At 41.1% G+C, this 20,454-nt stretch overlaps 1 protein-coding gene across 1 annotated transcript in view; it reads left to right on the top strand.

The window, feature by feature from the left end:
- The window catches only part of nrxn3b (neurexin 3b), a 307,342-nt gene that overhangs the window by 91,069 nt on the left and 195,819 nt on the right, over nucleotides 1-20,454 (top strand). The window contains 1 exon segment of the mRNA XM_025898582.1: nucleotides 3,178-3,561. Coding sequence (XP_025754367.1) covers nucleotides 3,178-3,561 — 384 coding nt within the window.

Raw genomic sequence — 20,454 nt, 5'->3', positions numbered from 1 at the left:
TTAGGTGAGATCCTCCAGAGGACTTGGTTGTGTTAGACGGCATTACAGCCCATGTTATATATCAGGTTAGAGCAGCCAATTTAGCCATGTGTCAGAGCTCGCTGCTTTGATTAATCACCGGCACAGCCCCCAGTGCGATAGCAGAGTAAAAAGTAGGATTTTCAGGGGGAAAAAAGAGGAATGAGACAGATATATGGATACCAGACTGAGGGATGGTTAAGAACAGCCATAATCACACTTGTGGCTTGAGTGAAATGTTAATAGGAGTTGCAAGTGAATTAAATTTTCTGTCCAAAAAGAACTGTATCCAGGATCTCTCTCTGAAGGACGGCAAGGTGAATATAACATAAAGTGAGAACTCACAGTGCACCATCTTCAGATGAGCCAAGTTTAGGCTTTGTAGTGAAAGTGATGTTTTCATCTGTTGTGTCTCTCGCATTAAAAAGAGCTGATAATGAGCTGCGGATAGAGGCAGTGTAGTAGGAAAAGAGAAAAAGAGCTAATGAACCTGTTTATTTCTTCCTGTAAGTTCATAATCATCAAATAAGGTCATAAAAGTGTTAAAAATCTTGACGTAAAATATGAATAATAATAATGGATTGGATTTCATATAGCGCTTTTCAAGGCACCCAAAGTGCTTTACAATGCCACTATTCATTCACACACTGGTGGAGGCAGCTACAGTTGTAGCCACAGCTGCCCTGGGGCAGACTGACAGAGGCGAGGCTGCCATATCGCGCCATCGGCCCCTCTGGCCAACACCAGTAGGCGGTAGGGTAAAGTGTCTTGCCCAAGGACAAAACGACCAGGACAGAGAGCCCGGGGATCGAACCGGCGACCTTCCGGTTGCAGATATGCTTCCCAGCTCCCTGAGCCACGGTGAATATATGGCCTTGGGTAATGACATTATGTATGCATGATGTTTTAGAGACATGCAGAGCAATCTGGGGGTTTTTTTATGCAGTTTAAAAAAAAAAAAGACAGAAAAGTCTATAATTTGGGAGACAAACCTGATTCTCTTTGCTTACCTTTGATTTTGTTATTTGTACGTCTAACTTGAAAAGATCTGAAGTGTGTGAAAAACAACATGAACAGTACAACACAGTCTACCACAGCACAAAAAGAATGTCTCGTGCCTGCGGGGGTTATTTCACCTGTTGCATTAAAGTGCAGCTGTACAATGTGATATATTTCCTCTGGACCCATTGCTAGGACAACGTAACAAAGAACCAATTTTAAATCTTTAGGCACTTTGTTACTAGCAGCCTGCCACAAAAACACACAATTTGTTCTCATTTCTTTAGTTGAAAGAAAGATTACACAGTTTGACAGGCATATAATGGTATTTTTGCACCGGCAAGGTTATTTCAAATAACTGTTATTACAAAATAACAAGTGGCGGGCCTAAATGGGTATCTACTGCTGATGAGTTGTATCTGAAAGTCATATCCTCAAGAAAAGGAAATCCAGCAAAGACCTCACACAGGACCTGATGCATCTGACCTCCAGCTGATTAGATAGATGTGGACCCAAAAGCAGACGATGGAAACAGAATCTGAATTTAAACTGAAAGTGTGCCGTTTATTTTGGTAGAAACAAAACATGGAAAAAAAAAAACACGGATTTCAAACCAAACAGAGGAACACCTAAACTGGGGAAACTAAGCAAGTAAACACTAAAACCAGGGAATGGGAACCAGGAGGGAAACACAGCTGGTGCTAATCACACACACAGGACCGAGAGGAAGCAAAACTGAACACACTATACACAAGACGAGGAACTATCAAAATAAAACTGGAAACGTGAAACAAAGACAGAAACACAGACTACACGCTGGAACTGTAGAAGAGCAGACATGAAAACTTAACCAGACGTGGAACACAGGAGGAGGCACAGTAACAAAACCTGGGAACAAGAAATCAATAAATACAAGAGAACTTAGGGAGCTAGAACTACAGGAGACTAAACCATGGAAAACACTAAATCGAAGAATATACAAAACCCGGAAAAACACAAACACTGGGTCCCAGACCCAGTACCATGACATCATCAGATTTTGATCCACCCTGAAGTACAATCTGGAATGCATCTGACTGGCAATAGCTTCAATAGGTAGAAAAGCACACAATGCAACACCATCAGTCATGGATTGGCCTCCCCAGTGCCCGGACCTGCATATTACTGAAGCAGTGTGGGATCATGCTGACAGAGAACAGAACAAAAGCGGAAACGTCCAAAGAAGAACTTTGAATGTCCTTCAAGAAGCCTGGAGAACTATTCCTGAAGACTACTTAAAGACGTGACATAAAAGCTTGGCTAAGAGCGTTCAGACTGTTTTGAAGAATAAAGTTTGTCATACCAAATATTGGCTTTCAAGCTTGTACAAACACAGTTTCTGCCTTAGACACCGTTTTTCCATGTATGTTTGTGCATGTTTCAATAAATCGTTACACTTTTTTTCCTTGCAAAATAAAAAGAAATGAGGAGCTTCTAAAGTTTTTTTTGACAGTACTATATGAGCGATCGTTGAGTGTCCACAGGTGCAGACGCTGACCTACTCTGTAACCTTTTTCCAGGAGACTAGTCATTTTGTCAGATTTGAGGGTTTTTTTCTTTGATTTTTTTTTTGTTCAGCCTTCTTTTCTGTTATTTGGCGACACAAATAGAGTTTCCCTGAAGAGCTTGTTAAAGTCTGTGATCAGTGCAATTTTGGCTGCCAAACATAGGATTGCACCTCCACTTACTCAGCCCACATCTTTAGCACGGGGTGGTGTGCTGCGCTATTTCTATCGACCTCTTTCACAATTTTGCTGAGTGCATCTCCACTTTGTTAAAGCTCTCAGGTACAAAATTACAAAAAAGAATCTGTCATTTTCACCTCTGTCCTCACCTTGATGAATGGAAAAAAGGGCTGTCAGTCTCTTTGAAAGGTTCTGGAAAGAACTATAAACTAAAGGTAATAAATGTTACTCGGGTTCAAGAAATTTAGCTGAAGCAAGCAGTGTTTTTATTTGTCAGCGAGCAGAACATGGCAGATCACTTAGACTGTAAAATACGAGGCCTGCTTTGAAAAACACCACCAAGAAACATGTCATCCCAGAGTGGATACCCCAGCATTTTTCTAACACAAGTCGATTAAATTATATTTTGTCAGTAATTGCCTTTTTCCCCCTTCAGGCATCATCTCAGTAAACAGCCGTCGGACCCCTTTCACAGCCAGCGGGGAAAATGAGATCCTGGACCTGGAGGGGGACCTTTATCTGGGCGGTCTGCCTGACAACCGAGTGGGCTTGGTGCTCCCGACTGAGCTCTGGACAGCTATGCTCAACTACGGCTACGTGGGCTGTGTTCGGGATCTGTTCATCGATGGCCGCAGCAAGGACATCCGGCAGATAGCTCAGTCACAGAACATGACGGGCATCAAGTCTTCGTGTAGTAAGGTGACGGGGAAACAGTGCGACAGCAACCCCTGCAAGAACAACGGGGTCTGTAAGGAGGGCTGGAACCGCTTCATTTGTGACTGTACCGGGACCGGCTTTTGGGACAGTACCTGCGAGAGAGGTGAGAGTCGTTTCCAGTGCCTTTCTGCGTACTGTTTGTCTTGTATCTTATGGTGATGATTTTAAAATCTTACTGCCTTTGCCAGAGGGTTTATCGATCTGAGAGTACAAGACCTTTAATGCGACTCACTCAGCTCTCCTTTTATATTCTAAAAACCATTTCTTCAGTGAGCTTATGGAGCGGTGTTTTGCTGCTTTTAGACAGTATATTGTGTATCTTACAAGGTGCAGCGGTTGACAGTGAAGTAGCTTTGCAGAGTTCAAGTATCTTTTCTGTCTGTTTTTCTAAATATGGTTGAAAAGTGGTGGCGATGTAGCTGCTGCTTACTAACTATAGAGTTTCTAAGGGCGTGGACAGCGCTCTGTTACAGAGAAGTGTGACTTGGCACACTTGGTTCACATTATTTATGGAAGGATTTGCTGAAAGATTTAATAGGAGGTTTTTCAAGCATTTTCTTTCCTGGGAAAGATTCTAGAGAGAAATTGAACTTTTCCCAGTTGGTGAAATGGGCTCTCCTTGTCTGAGTTTTAAGAGCTTGGCCACATAAAGGTTTTATGAGATGGAAAGAATAGGGACACTCCAAGCTGTGGGAGAGTATATTATTGGACCATTGTTCAGATTGCTCTTGACTCTTTCACTATTTTACAAAGATTTTCAGGATTCAGTGGAGAGATTTAAGTACTTTCCTAAGAACTCGAGGTCTGTAAAGAATCGTACGTGTATGACGGATAATGAGCATCTAGAGAGTAGGTGCTTAAAACCAGCATTAAGTGTGAGTGTAGCATGTGAGACGGCATTGACTGATTAACGCAGTCAAAGGGGAGAAATCAAAATGTACCCAACATAGATGCAGTCCTGTTTTGCAGCCCATGGTTTGGAAAATGCATTCAGGTGGAGGCAGAAACATGTTCCTTATTTTGTTGCTGATACTGCATGTTTAAAAAAAAAGAAATCATAAAGTAGCTCTTCTTATACGCAGATAAAACTTAGAGTTAGAAAAGACAGTGGAGATCAATATTCAATAATGTACTATCATAAATAATTTTTCTGCAAAAGTAAATTTTGCATTGCAGCAATGATGAAATGTGAAAGAGGTAAAATTCCAGTGGGAGCGGGCTCTTTTCATCGAGTTAACCTTGTGCTAGTCCTACTGCTGCGCCTGGTGTAGTGTAGCATGTTTTATTTGCACAAAAAAGGGGGAAAGAAAAAGCCAGATGTGTGAGCCAGCTGTGCCTCGCTAAAAACCACTCAGTCAGTGAACTTCAGTCACCTTAAACCTTCGGTAAGAAAACTCATCACTTGTCTTTTGTCCTGCTCTGCTCCTTCCTGCACATCAGCCTCTGAATTGTCATATCTCTGCATTCATCCAGACCACTTGCCATTGTTTGATAACTCGGCAGGTCTGCCTGAGAACAACGCTTTACTCTGTTCAGCAGTGGATTTTTTATTTGAAATAGTGAGACTTGAGGTGTGATGACATGGTGATGTTCCTGATGCTGTTATGACTGAGTGAATGCATCATCTGTTACAAATTCCTTCAAGTCGGCTTAGCAGTTATGCTGCTAGAATTTGAGATAATGTTGGACTGTGCAACACGCACAGCAGCTGAAACAGTTATTTTCAGTGGCCACTCCATAATGGTTCATTTCCTGATCCTGGTGAGTTGAAATCATACAGTCTTTTTGGCTGTGGAGCTTTTTACCTTAAAGGGTATCATTTGGATTTTCATGGCTTGGGTTTGGAGACTAAAGGTGTCTTTTTTTCTTTTTTTTTTTGAAAGATAAGCATTAACTGTTGATGACTGTTCGTCCTTTCAGTGCATTAGGCAGTGCTGTTTGTTGCAGGCAGCTACCACATAATAGGATGTCAGGATATCTTGGCCTTTAGTGCTCCAGTTTTTTAATTAGCAGACAACTAAGAGTACCACTCAAACTTCACACTTGCCAACAGCAAATATCATGAAAAAACAAACAAACAAACAAATAACTGTACAGCTGCATGAGCTCCGACGTACACACAGTGTTGTATAAGCAGCCCACTGACTGCATTAGCCTTAACAAGCTAAAGTTATTGTGATAAATAATGAAAACATCTCAGGTTATGAACATTTTACGCCATACTGTTAATTTAATGTTCGCATCTGAAACTCTCACTGCTCTCGTAAATGCAGAATTCATCACTGCCTTTGAGGTGCACTGATGGTGAGCATTCAGATTCCCGTCTCTTAATTCTGGTCCATACTGTTTGCATTCTGCCTTTTGGTTGTCTATCACCTGTCGATAGCCATCCTCAAACACAAAATATCTCAATACCCAACTCTTAGCCATACGCTGCATAAAAACATGGATGGATCTGTTTCTGAAAGGCAGTGCATGAAAAGCCTTAAAGCTGCGTCTTCAGTCTTCTTCAATACAGCATGATGATCATTTAGTAAATTATGGCGCCATTTGAGGGGAACAGATAATTAAGCAGTGTCGTTCTTGGTCTTCTTCACCCACTTGAGGAGTCCACAAACCAGCACGGTTAAAGAGTCATGTATATCTTTGTTTATGTCTTTCCCTTTCTTTCACAGACCTGTTGCTGGATATTGTACTACACAAAAACAGTTTACTTGCGATTCCTCCAGCCTTACCTTAAGGACTCAGTCTTTCTTGAGACGTAGAGAGAATTGCAACCCAAAACTTGTTATATCAAATCAGTGTCTTAATGGTAAAAACATGGACGGAGCTGCCTAGACATCCTTCCCACCCAGTGTGTTCTGTGCAGTTTTTTTCTTTTCCTTGTGGTCTGTCCTGAACCATGTCAGCCAGAGCTCCTGTTAGTGCAGAGGCACCACAGCTCGATACTGTAGCCCTCTCAGTTTGCTGCTCACTTTCTCATATTGAGTGAGGCTAGCCACCCTGCAGAGGAGTCTCATCTCGGGCTGCTGGTATCAGTGATGTAATTCATTCAGTCACTAACCAAAGCCCGCGACCACAGGTAAAGGGCCGTAAAGAAGTCTGAGCAATAAATTGAAAGCTTTGATTTGTAGCTGCCAAAGTGAAGACAGATCTCAGTGTTACTCCCTAAAGGTGAATTATTGCATTTAGGTCCTCTGCAGTGTTCGCTGTTTGTTTTGAATAGGAACTCATTTGATTTGAGCTCCTTGTTTTTTGTTTTTTTTAGGTTTTGTGGCTTCATACTCGCTGTTTGACCTTTAGCTGCAGTCTACACATGAGAGGTCACAGTCAGATTAGAGCCTCTTCATTACATCAGTGGTAAAAAAAATAATAATTTCTCAAGGCGTGGATGTTAGGAGACTGTCTACTACTGCATATTCTCACACTGAAGAAAAGAATCTGCCTGTTTAGAAAACAGTAGCCCTTTGATTTGAAATGTTGGACTTGAAATGGCATGAGGTATTTTCTTTTTCTCAAAATGAATGCGCAACACTTTAGACTGAATGGGATTATATTAGTCATGCTGGTAGAGGAATTTATTTTCCTTCTCCTCCATGCTTTTAAGCAGACCCTGGAGCTCCCCGGTGACAATATCAAACAACCACTGAGATGTATTTGCACATGGCGCTCGCTATTGATCTCAAGCACGCTATACAGTACAGCGGAGAAGTGCGCGTGTATGATGAGACAAAGGGTGAAATGATAAAGATCAGCACTCTCCCAGGGAGTGTAACCAGGCTTATGCATTTACATCACAATGTTTGGCCTTTGCTGGTGACTTTTCCATCTAATGTAAATAAGCTTATCTTTTGTTTGTTGGGATCAGCCTTAGACTTTTGTTTTGTGATATTTTATTCAAATAGATTTCAGCTCCTGAAGTCAGAGACTTCTCATGCCAGCAAAGTCAGAGTTGGGTAAATCAATAAAGTATGTACACAGGTGTCTCAGATAATGACTGTTGTTATGCACCGGTGGTGGGAAGCACAGCCGGTTTACTCTAGCCAGGCAGCTGAACAGATTCATGTGTATTTAGGTATGTGACGATAAGAAGGGCAACGTTTATTCATCGCCTCAGTGTGGTCTCAACTGAAGAAGCTACTTTCTTCCACTGGTGCTTTTCCTCATGGTTTTTTATTAACATCTGAAATGTATCAGGATTGATTTAGATAAGATCCCATTTTGAATGCGACTTGTTGACGTGCTAGCAACACTGAAACACTTAAACTTTGTTTACTTTGAAATCAGCTTCAGTCCCATTTGCCACAAGTGTTGAAACTTCTTAACTGCAGCTCTCTTGTTAAAAAAAAATAAGGTGCACTGACTCATAGTCAAAGAAAAGTTACTTTAATCACTACTGACAAAAAGTACTGCACAGTGATGGTCAGAAAAAACTAAGAATAAGTCAAATGGAGTAGTACAGGAGCAAGTTCAAGACACATGCAAAGCCAAAAACAGAACAGTCCAAAGGGTTAATCAAATCAGAAAGTAGTACACAAGGAGGGGAAACAGACCATTTATATATTGAAGCCAATGGGAAACAAGAAACATGTCAGGAACAGGTCACAGGTGATTGTAATCAAGATAATCAAACCAACAGGAAGTAAACTGTTGGGAAGACACTGGAACAAACTGCCTGTCAAAAATGGGAAACGACCTAACAGACACATCGCTAAACACAAAGACAACTCGCTCTAAACATGAAGAAGGGAGAGAGGAAGGCTGAAAAGTTAGGGTGCAAAAACAGAAGGAAGAAGCACAGAGGGAACTAAACATGCCAGAAATAACAAACTCGGCGCAGAAACTGAAGCTAAATTAAGACTAAGAATTGGAAAAAAAGAATTAGAGTAAACCATCCAGCACTCCATAAAAACTAGACACTACAGCTCAGCATATTACTTGAAAAAACACGAATTAAAAACAAATAATGGAAACTGGATCCAAATATAAGAATGAAGACTTTAAACAGAAAACCTAAACTGCAGTATATAGCTAACAATGCAAAACTCCACAGAACCCCAGGACCGTGACAGTTTTTCTTTTACTAATTAGCTAATGCTTTGTAGAAGTATTCTGCAGCACCATGGGTGGAAGTGGAAAAACTCCTCCTCATGTTCCACTGTTGATTTTTATAAGCAGAGGAAAACCCAGGTCCCATGAAAGTAGTTTCAGCACATTTTTCACTGATTATATTTTTGGATCTCAAATAATGGAATCATCAGAAATGAAAGTCTCACGATGATTTCATCATAGTTGTATTGAATGGAGCACATCGCTCCGTGTAATTCCTTCTCTTCCACTGGGAGCTAAAAAGCAGGCAATTTTCTTGCTCTGTTTACTAGAACGAAAATGCAACCTGACAGATATTTTAGACTCTTTGAGGAGATCAAAGATCGTACCAGGCGACATTAACAGACAACAGCACTGCTGTCTGCTTGCTGTTTTCTACCCAGTATCAGTGCCGGGTTTAGTATACAGATGATTTCTGCCTTTTATCTGGTTTTTTGTTTCCGTTTTCCTATCATATTTGTTCCTTTTCTCGTTTCTCTCTTGATGTTCTTCCTTCTCTTTTACCTTCCACATTTCCCATTTTATCACTTCCCTCTCTCTGCACCCCCACATATACTCCCACCTTTTGGCAAATCTGCTTTAACCCCGCCCATGAGACATGACAGCGCCTGTGATCACAGGCTTGCCGTGGTATCGCACAAACAGATGTAGTGTCAGCATGGTAGCTAGAGAGTGTGCGTGTGCGTGCACTATGGATATGCACCTGGTGAATATGATGAATAAAAAGCTTTAAGTCTCATCATGTGCACTTTCTTGTGACCATATGTTTCTGTGTCTTCACACTGTATACATTTCCATCCATTATTATGATTAACTGCAGTAGGCCTGTGTGAATGCATGTGTGTATATGTCAGCCAAGCAGCACCAAAGCCGTACAGTATGCAGGTGTAGTAACAGGGCCGTAGCCCTGAAAGACCCCGTCATATGGGTTGTGACCAGGAGCTTACCCCTGCCAGAAACTGTCTTTCTGTGATCTAAATTCAAATGGGGCCGCTTGGCTTGGTGCAGCCCCTATAGACACGCATGGCAAACAGAAAAAAGAAGAGTCTTGCTTCGGGTTAGGCAAACTGACGATCCTGGCCGATCTTAATTTGGCATCAAGGAGCACTGTCCAAGCTTTCCTACTGAACTGAGAGAAAGTGTGACTGGTTGTGACAAAATTAGGACAGCGCTCACCGGATGCTCTGGAGGTGTAGCTTCCTCTTATAGGTAGAAGACAGAAACCACTTTTAACCACAGGACACGTTGCACAGGTCATGAGTCAACCTGTGTCCAAACAATCACTGTCCAGCTGGGGCTGACTGCAGTCACTCTCAGACAGGCTGGTGAAGGTCTGCAAATACTGTTATCTAATTTATAAATGCAGACAGATTGCCAACACATTGCAATCAATCTGATTCACTCTGTGCCAAACGCATCGCATCTGCTAAGCATCTCTTTTCAGGCAACTTGAATCAAGTGGTTGTATTCTGGTTACATTCACATATAAAAATCGTTTTGAACTTTGAACTGCAGCAACTACATCACTGTTTGTTTAGGAAATTGGTGAGGTTCAGGCTGGACTTAATGTGAATGCTCTGTGTGTGTTGATGGCAACAGATTTGCAGACAGCTTGATAAACCAAGAGGGCTTTGAAGAGGCCAAAAGACTGCGTGTCCTCAAAGACTTGGTCCCCGTTTTCATAGTATTAGGTTCAAACGCAATGAGACCGCTAGTTCATTGCAGATAGTCACAATAATTTTGCTTGTGCCACGGTCTCCAATCACTCTTTTCCTTAGTGTGACTTGTAGCCTTGAGTTTATTTAAATCTTTAGGAAATCAGCCTCAAAAGACTCTCATGTAATCTTTTAACCAGATCCTACACCCCTGAGCTTGCTTTAAATACAGCCATAGTAAAATGGTTCACCCTTAGAATAAGAAGAAATTCTTCTTCTTCTTTTTTTAACTTTGTTAGGCTACTTTTATTCATCTGCTGTGCCAGCTTTAATCATTTGCCAAACCATGAAAAAGTTATTTTTGTAACTTAGCTCTTGCTGCGTGGGAAATGTCTAATTGGGTTGAATCAGGCGTGCAGGTTTAGTTTGGTGTAGTGCTTTAAAACTGATGCTGAGAAATGATTTTCTTCTCGCCTGCAGTCAGATCCACAGAAAGCAAAGAGGAAAAAGGAAATCATTACCCTCCTGTAATAATAATGTTTCAAGGTGGGCTTTGTCCTCTTTCCCGTCTTTGGGAGACAGCTCGAGGCTTTATTCCTTTTTGATTGTTACATTCCATTACATGAAAAGGTTACCCAAATGTTATTCCCCATAAGGAAAACTCTAGTACAACAGATTATTCAGGTCGTATTTGAGTCTAACTTGTAAGAGGTGACATTAATTCAAGACTACAGGGAGGTATATTTGATGTCATCCTCTGAGTCTGCCGAGTGAAGGAGAATGCCATCTTAGGCTTTGTTTCAGCAAGCTAGTCAGTCATTCAAGCAGTCAGTCGGTAAGTGGAGGTTTTGTGTTTGAGCGTGGGTCTGTTTGTGTGGGTGTGGGAGGGGAGCTTTTAGGGAGCCGGGGTGCTGCTGACAGTTGTGTGTTGCCGAATGCTGTGCAGCTGATAAAGTAGCCCAGTTAATCAGGTAAATAGGCCTGTAATGAAGTGTGTTTGTCTGATGGTGTGCCAGCCAAGCGCCAAGTGATCCCACCGAGACTCTCCGCTTTCTCTCTTTCTGCTGCATTCACACACACACACACACACACACACACACACACACACACACACGCCGCACACGAATACACAGCGAAAGCCAGTTGGAAGCGCACACATACACTCACACAAACACACATCAATCCACTGGAGACAGATTGGATTGTGTCTAATGCATATTGCATTTTCCCTGACAAGATGCCACCGCCCACGTACAGTAAGTGCTTGTGTTTTCCCTACTGTCAGTGCAGAAGAGTAGCGATGGCTCCAGGCCCGAGCTGATGGCTGGAAGTGTGTCCACCACAGATCAGTCAATGCATCACTCAGTACAGCGCGAGCTTCCTCTTTCCTAACGTTTTCACCGGAGGCAAAAAACATAATTAGCACATTGTTTAATTATTTGAATTTAATACACTTTAACTTGTAGGCACGCTGAAGGAGTTGTCCTCAGTTGGTCCTCATGCTGCCATCTAGACAAGTTTTTTTTTTTTTTTTGTCATTACATTACTGCCTAAACTTAATGACATCAATCACACCGGTTCTCAGAAAGACCGAAACACCAGAACACACAGGCTGTGCAATTACCTGCTCACTTTCCTCACCGTTCATTCATAGTGGCAGTGAAATAATGGGTTGCCACATGGCTTTTACAGTTTAATCACAGGTTATAATTGCAGAATGTCAACTGGGTGACATTGATGGTTGCCACCTTTCAGTATGAAATTTTGCAACCTGGCAGTGATGTTACATTCTTTTACCTTTTAGGTTATGCACAAAGGCTAAAAATGTTCTGTATTGTCCTCAAGATTTGCACAGATTTCAATAGATTTACTTTTCTAAACTATTGCAGCTGCTTCCATAACTTTGTGAGGTCACACGGTGAATAGCCAATCAAAAACATGTATAAAACAAACAATTATTTCCAGCTAAGGAAGGAAAAGGGTGGAGGGGAGGCAAGAGAAAAAAAGTTTTCATTCAGCCAATCAGCATACAGCCCTGTTTGGGGGTTACAAAGTATCAAAATGTTGCAGTAAAAGAAAATTAGCAGACAATTGCAGTTGTCACTGTTGCCCACTAATAATAATCAAACTGATGCGAAAATAACACCTTTTTTTTGTCTTGCAGCAATAGTGACATCATCAAAGTTTGTTTTTTTTTTTTTTTCCCGACGTCAACTTTTTGGAATGTCAGAATCAGGATGAGAGACGTTGCGTGTTCGGTAAAACAGGGCCAGTGAGGGTGATGGTGGCAGATCTTCACCCACATTCATAGTGAATAGTTCACTCTAAATCGACGATAATTATTTTCTATTGTGTCTTTCACAGTGTTGTCTGTTTCTAAGATGACACAGAGACGTCACAGGAATACGGGCGAATATACGGTTCCAAACAGGTCGCGATCTCCTGCTGCATCATCTCTGCACTCAGAAAGAAGAAGAAAAAAAAATCTTTCCCAAACCCATTTGTATTCAGATGAGCTCGGTTCTCAGCTATGCTAAATGCCGCTTCCACTGGTGATAGAGTGGCATAATTTAAATGCTTGTCTAAACGCCTTTTCCACCCACAGAGGGAGGGGGAAAAAATCTATCTGAAAGTCTCTTTAATCCTCGAGCCCTATAATAGACCTTGCATAATTGCCAGACTGCCTTTGTGTGAATAATTTCTTGAGGTCAGGTACCAATTACTGCCACATATGATTTTGATTCCATATGTCAAACCTAGCCTATGCACACTGTGTTTATACAGTACAACAAATCCAAGCAGACACAAAGAGAAATCACTGCACCATTATGGATATGCTATACAGATATGAGACCTTGTTCTGCCATATTAATCTGCGTCTTCTGCATATTTTTAAAGCTGCAATCTTTTTCTTTGACACCTACCTGCATATTTAAATATGTGTTCCCATCAAAACCTCAAGTCGAAATGTAAATTTAAAGCGTTCCCTTAATTTAACAGTGTTTTTACCCTACAACATGCAGGTACAGTAGTGCGATGTTTTCAAATTTTCCGTAATTAGAAATGATTGAGTGCTACTTTTTTATTTAAAGTGGCAGCAGAGGCGTGTTTAAACTCCAAAACATTTAAAACTAATGGATGGAGAAACAGCTCGCTGTTTAAAACAGAAGTTAACAGCACGTCTGTAACTTTTTGTCATAGAGGAAAAAAAGCCTTCTTATTTTGTATTAATTGAAGGGAAGTACTAGTAAATATTTGAAGTGCCTCTTGAGCGTTTTACAAAAGTGCTTTTACATGCCTGCCAATATAAATGCATTCACAGTGCTTTTCAAAGGTTGTCTATTATTTATTTTTTTTACCTTTTATCAGTAAAAGACATTGAGTTTTTCTATGGTTTCTCCTGTAAACCGTCCTCATATTTTTTCTTTTTTTACTCGACATCTCTTTCTTCTCCAATTTTTGAAGTTGCTGCCATTAACCTATAGTAAAATAGATATGACCTGTGTGGATTTTGACCTGGCGGAGTCTGTAAATCTTCAGTCGGATAAAGCACTGGTGAGAGCGGTGCTTGTACTGTTGCAGAACGGGAGGGAAAATTAGTGAATCTCCAAGGTCACGTTTCTGAATGGCAGCGTGAGTCGATGTTTGCAATAGAAAGCTTCGGTCTAACGCTGGGCAATTTGGCTTGAATAAAAGAACATCACTTCAAGGTTGATAACTGTGCAGCTGTCTGAGTACGCACTGAACAGTGACTCACCTTTACAGCAGTTTTTTTTTTTTTTCAGTTTAGCTGTCGGCATTTGGAGAAAACCATTATCGCATACTGAGATAGAATGAGATGTACAGCTAGGAGCCTTCTAGATACCTTTCCAGTGTAAGAAAGTAGATATCCACCCAAACACGGAAGGATAAGGAAGTCTTTAGAAGTAAGAGGAGGGATTCATGATTAAGCGTTCTGCAATGCCCTCAGTTTTGTCACTTGAAGTGAAAATAATTTAATCTTCCTCTTGCGTGTCTAAGGTAGAACTACAGTTTTAGAAAACAAGTGAGTTCTCGTCCCTATTATGAAAGAAGAGATGTTAAAAGGACCAGTCCCATTCTCTTCTGCTGCTACCTCCTGTCATCTTGTTCGTTCTCGTGCCTTTCCCTGCCGCCCCTACTTCTCATCGTAAATGGGTGATGAGCACCTTTGCTAAGACATTTATCTCAGCAGAGAGAAAATGACACTTGAAGGTCTGCCCTGACTAACTGGCCAGCTCATAGAAGAAAAAAGGGTGAAAAAAGGAGGATGGCAATAAATACATAAATAAATAAAAAAGAAAAGAGGATGAGGCTGAAATTACAAAACAGGCGGGATATGTTGGAAACATTGGCAAATTAAGTAGATTAGTGCTGTGCAAATCTGCAAATTGTGGTAGAAGTCCGATACCAAGTATATACAGCGCCAGTATTGCTGATGGATTTAACCTATACAGGCAGTTTTTTAGCAGAGAGCACTGTGTCGTCATTTTTCAGTTGAGTCATCATTAGTTTGCGAATTCTGAGCACATTTTAACGACCACTAAATCACTGTGATTGTTACTTTCCACAATAGTTGGTGAACACAACACCTTAAATACACTTTTAAGCATTTAATGTATTTTCAAAACTGGGTTTTTCAGAACGCTGTAAATGTGTAAATGTGCCCATCTGTGGATCAAGTTATTTAAATGTGCTGTAGGCCAGTGGTCCCCAACCCCCGGGCCACGGACTGGTACTGGTCCATGAGTCGTTTGGTACCGGGCCGCGAGAGTTGAGGCTCGAGTGTGAAATGTATGGTTTTTAGGGTTTTTATCGTTTTTATCGTTAACTCGGTTTCCCTGGGTCTTTTCCCGTGTGTTATGAATAAATCTTCTTTTTTCGGTACTGGTGCCGATTTTATTTTGTTGCATTTATCCGCAACACCTTAAAGGCCGGTGCGTGAAAATATTGTCAGACATAAACCGATCCGGGGAACGCTGCTGTCGGCTACCCAAATAGCTCCTCAAATAAATGTGATAGTCAACACAAAAGGCTCAAACACTTTTTATTGGTGCATGTTTGAGATCTTTTTTATCATTTTCAAATAAATTATTTAACACAACTCAGTGTGGTACACATAGATAGAAACACAGTATCGATCTTATCGCTCTAGTATCGATTCGATACCAGTACCAGAGTTGGTATCAATACCGTCGATATTGGGGTCCGCCCACCCCTGTCTCGTATGTATTAATGGACTTTATGTGGCAATTACTGTTTCCATGCAGATGATTAAATTTTTTAATGATAGGAGATCCTTTTTTCATTTCAAATAGATGAATAGACTTAAAAGACCCAGTTAGACTGTTTCCTGATTTATTTTTTTAATTTTTGTATTTTTTTGCCTGAAGGGGCATCATCTGATGTTTTGTTTCACGTAAAGGCCCGCAGTAAAGGCTCGCTGGTCGTGGATGTGGTAATTGATTCGCATCATTTAGCACACGATGTCTCTGTGGCGCACTGCAGGTGGTACATTTGGAGCAACATTAGCAGCTGCACCTGCAGTTCACTTTGGAGCAACAATAACGCTATATGTCTCTGTCTATTATTTCCCAGCCAGACAATGCTACCTCATATTTTATTTATTCATCATGTCTGTATGCTGTGAGATAAATCACCTGTCTCCTTCTCTCGACACAGGATATGTATATATATAATAATATATATATTTTTTTTTTCTTCTGGCATGTAACTAACAAGCAGACGGCAGGACTGACATCCTCGAATATATGTACGTGTATATACCAAGGTGTCAGCAGTCACCAAAACACCAGAAAGTGTTTGACTAAGTTTAGAATAGACGTGTCGAGGTGACACACAGCTTGAAATTTTTAGTGCATGCTGAGCTTTTGAAAACCGCAGAGGCACGTCAACACGTACAGATCTGATCCTTCCTGTGTATTGCGTCTTAAAAAAAAAAAAAACACTCGTTTTGACAGGATTTCACAAAAGCCAAAGTCAAAGTGAAGCACTTAAAGCCCCTTTGGTTGTTTAATAAAAAAGAGAGATGACCTGACGGGTATGTGAGTGAATGTGCTGTCCTGAATTACACGACTGCAATTTGCCTCTTTTCATTTAGCTTTCTCGTCTAGCTTATGGATACGCGTATACATATCTAAGCCTAACTGTTTGGCAGCCTAGGGAAGCATGCTAAATTAATCCTTTTTTCATTTGAAGCTGAAACATTTTGTGCTGGGTGCAGAAAAGCCCTGGTCCTGCATTTTTTCTTCTTTCTTTTTTCCCCACCAGCGACGACTCTCATTCACTCTAACCCATCTGAGCTTTGTTCCATTTGTCTTTTAACACTTATCTTTTTTGCTCTTGTTGAATAATTGTTGAATTGAGCAGAATAATGTGTTTGGTATCTTCTGCACTATCAAGCAAGTCTTGTTTTGGTTTTTGTTTTTTACCCAAATTTAGTGGTTCAAACTGCATCGGGTGAGGTATTTTTTTCCCCCTCAAAAGAAAAAGGCTCCACCCTAAATTCATGAGCCTTTTATTCTCTCCTTCTCCGTCTGCGGAAAAGTCGATAGAAGAGATTGATGCCCGTGTAGATTGAATTTTAATTCTCGTGGTTGCCAGCTGTTGTAGTTTCCCTGAACACATGCAGAAGAAATGGAATAAAACGTCTTCTCCTGCTGAGGAGATTTGAGTTGCCTGCCATTAAAGATTGTGCTTCCTGCCTCCGGTGCCAGAGGACAGGCTCGTGGCGAGCTGACAGTCGGCCTCCTGTGCTGGAACACTACGCCAGCGGTGCCAGACTCATCAGCTGATCTTCACAAAATCTTACAGTGCAAGAAAACGGAGAGGAACGAGAAAAAGGCTGACGTAGTTGTAGATAGAGGGAGGGGGAAGTACAAACTGTTGACTGAATCACTGAAAATGCCAGAGAGGCAGTGGTAGAGAGCCAGAGATTTGTTTGACAAGGTTTACCCGGGAGAAGAACAGATCCTCCTGCACTTTAAAACGATCTGTTCGTTTCAGTTTTTCACTGCTTGGAACGTTATGCCGTTGCTCCCTAATCCCCATTTGTAATTAAATGTGTGCTTAGGAAGTGTGTTGGGTTATGTAAACTCATTGTGGCACTACGCAGAGCGGGAACGATGGGAGCGCGTTGCATCCATCTTCACCGTACTTTCTGCATCGTGTGACTCGTTTCATTTGCCTTCGCCTCTATATATATATTAATTTTTTTTCTTTCACTTCAAGACACATTCACAGGCAACTTTCCCTCTTCCCGTCGTGTGGTTTTCCTGCTCACTCCCCCACATATACAGAGATAGAGCGAGAGAGAACACACAGAGGAAATCAAGCCTTCAGTGTTCGGCCATCTGAGAAATTGACAAGTCTCCAAACCTCTCTCGGCAGCAGGGAGGATGGTTTCCAGAGGGACTTTTTTCTGGATGAAGTAAAAATAAAAAAAGGGGGGAAAAATAAGATTGTACACTGTACTGCTTTGCTGGAGATAATACTTTATCCTCTTAAAGTCTTCATAGTATTTGAGAATATATAATTTAGCATTTTCTAACAGTACTTTCATGCAGCACGATATTCAAGGACCGATTCTCACATGTTTAATGATTCTGTTATTCGAACAGAGACTCGATTTGTTCCCTCATGCTGCTGTACTTTCATCTCAGTTGTTTCTTTTTGCTTTTTTCTCTGCTCTTTGTTTACATTCCCACCCTGCTCATCTCCACGTTGCTCATCCCGTAACAAATCAAATGAGAAGCTGGTGTCAGCAGCAGCTGGCTGCCTTTGACTTTGCTGCCCCCCAATGGCCTGATCCTGGTCTAGTTCACTGCTTTTGTGTACATGCAGGTGTGCTCACGACACATTTGCTGCTCAGACTCAAGGACTTTCTTTGTAGCGATGAGGGAAAGAATAGTGCAACGTTTTTTGAATGTTTGTGAAGCGACGTTTGTCACAACCAAGAGTGCAGTGGTGCACGCCAGAATCACAGAAGTGCATGGGTGGATTTCTTCCTCCAGAGTCCAATAAAGGTAGCTGCTGTACATTTAATTTGCAAACTCATTGGTTTGAACACAAAGCAGAAGGTACAGCTCCAGAGTACCAGATGTGAGATTTGTTAGATTTACAGCAGTACAAGGTTTTTTCATTCGTTGAACATGTTGCTGGAGTTGCTGGAAATAAATCAGATAAAAATTCTCTCGGCACTAGAATATAAGCCAGACTTTCAAGGAAGCACAGCGAAAAACCGCGTTGTGTTCCCCACCGCCATCTAATTTACATATATCTAAGAATTTTACAAGTTGGGCTCTGAATAATAATTCATTTTCTTGATTAATTAATCAGCCGTTTATATTGGCTTGTAAAATGCTAATTTTAATTTCCAAAGCGTGACAGCTGTGCAAGGCTCCAAGATGTTAACTTGACAATAATAAAAACTGTGAAAAGCAGGAAATAATCACAATAGCACGTTAGCAGAGAAGAATAAAGTGGTAAAGGGACTGCTTCTTAAAGAGTACTCTTTTCAGTGATTTCTAACATTCACACTCTGTATCGGAGAGTAACTTCAGCTTAGCATCTTGCCCAACGATATTTGGTATGCAGACTGGAGCGACCAGGGATCAAACCACCAACCTTCCAATTTGTCGATGACCCGCTCGACCTCCTGAACTACAGCCACTACAAAAACCCAGTGAGGCTCGATCTCCCGACCTCGGGTTTATAGGACCAGTTCTCTCACTTTATCAGCATTCAGAGAATATTGGTCAATTACGTATCAATTGGCCAAAATGACCAGTTTCCAATAATATGGCCAATATTAGGTATTTGCCACTGTCTGATATTGACTGGCCTATTATGATGATTTATAACCACTGATTAATGACAATTTAAAAATGTAAAAAGTAGAGAGAAAACATGAAAAACACCCTAAGATCATGTTATGAGGGTTGATGTCATGCAGTTTGTCCACCAGAGGGCACTGGTGGACACTGGCTATTCTCTGTCAGAATTTATAAACACCAAAAAATGAAAATTAAAGTAAAGAAGAAACGGGAGAAACACCGTTCCAATGTGTCGTTTGTTGGTGTTGCATAATTCGTCCACCAGGGGGAAGGCTGCGGGTTTTGTTTTGTAAACGCATGAACAGAACAACCAGCTGATCCAAGCAAAGTCAAACCAAGGCAAAGCAATAACAAGTAATCCACAACTTATAGTAAGGACTCATAAATAACTACACTTAATAAATGTTGGGGGAATCTGTTTGTTCCTGTTTGTGTTGTCCCCGAAAGAAAAAAAAAAATATAGTGGATCTATCCGATTTTTCAATCACCAAAAACTGGTATCAGTCTTCAAAATCCTTTATCAGTCAGGCTCGGGTTGCTTCAGAGTGGCCCTCCATGTATTAGCTTCACACACTCATTCACTCCACCACACTCCCTTTGGGTTAATCTTAGGAACTCGTAAAATTGATCTTTTTCTTTATCCCACACACCCAAACACACCAACGCTAAGCACATTTACTGATGTATCTTTGTCCTCCCTTGCCAGATGCAATAACAGAACGCACAGTCAAGTTGGGGAAACTCAACAAGGGCAAAACAATAAATCAGACTTACTTTATCAAGAAATTCTCCTTGCAGAGAATCACAGGGGCTACTGGGATCTGCAGAAAACACAATTCTGTGGCTTTTTTAAGTTTCTAGTGAGATTATAGTTGTGAAGAATGACCATTCAGCCTGTTCTGATAAATAAGTTTTGTTCTATTGCACATTTTCAATTCATTACCTGTGTCCTCGTCTGTCCCCAAATTATCATTATTTGTGTTGGTATGTGGCATGTTCCTTCAGATTGGCCTCCTTGGTGGTGTATGGGCTGCACTGACAGCAGTCTGTGGATGGGTTAATGTAAAGTTTAATGTAAGGTATTCAGACTTTGCAAACTTTGTTTGTGTGCGTATGCTGTATGAGACCCAGCGTGTGCCCATGTGTGCCGCTATACCAACTAAGCAGGAGTTTTACTCCCATAAATCACTGTGTACTGTCATTAATCATAACTTCAACATCCTTTAGGTCAAATGTAGCCGCTTGGCTTTGAATAATCCATCTTACAGTGGCATAAGCTACCACAGAGACTGTTGCAACTGAGTGCTGTTCCACGACTTATATCAGCGGTGGATTTAAGCCAACAACACCGCAGGAATG

The sequence above is a fragment of the Oreochromis niloticus genome, linkage group LG15, assembly GCF_001858045.2.
Source record: "Oreochromis niloticus isolate F11D_XX linkage group LG15, O_niloticus_UMD_NMBU, whole genome shotgun sequence".
Lineage (NCBI taxonomy): Eukaryota > Metazoa > Chordata > Actinopteri > Cichliformes > Cichlidae > Oreochromis > Oreochromis niloticus.
This window is presented reverse-complemented; position numbering and strand designations above follow the sequence as displayed.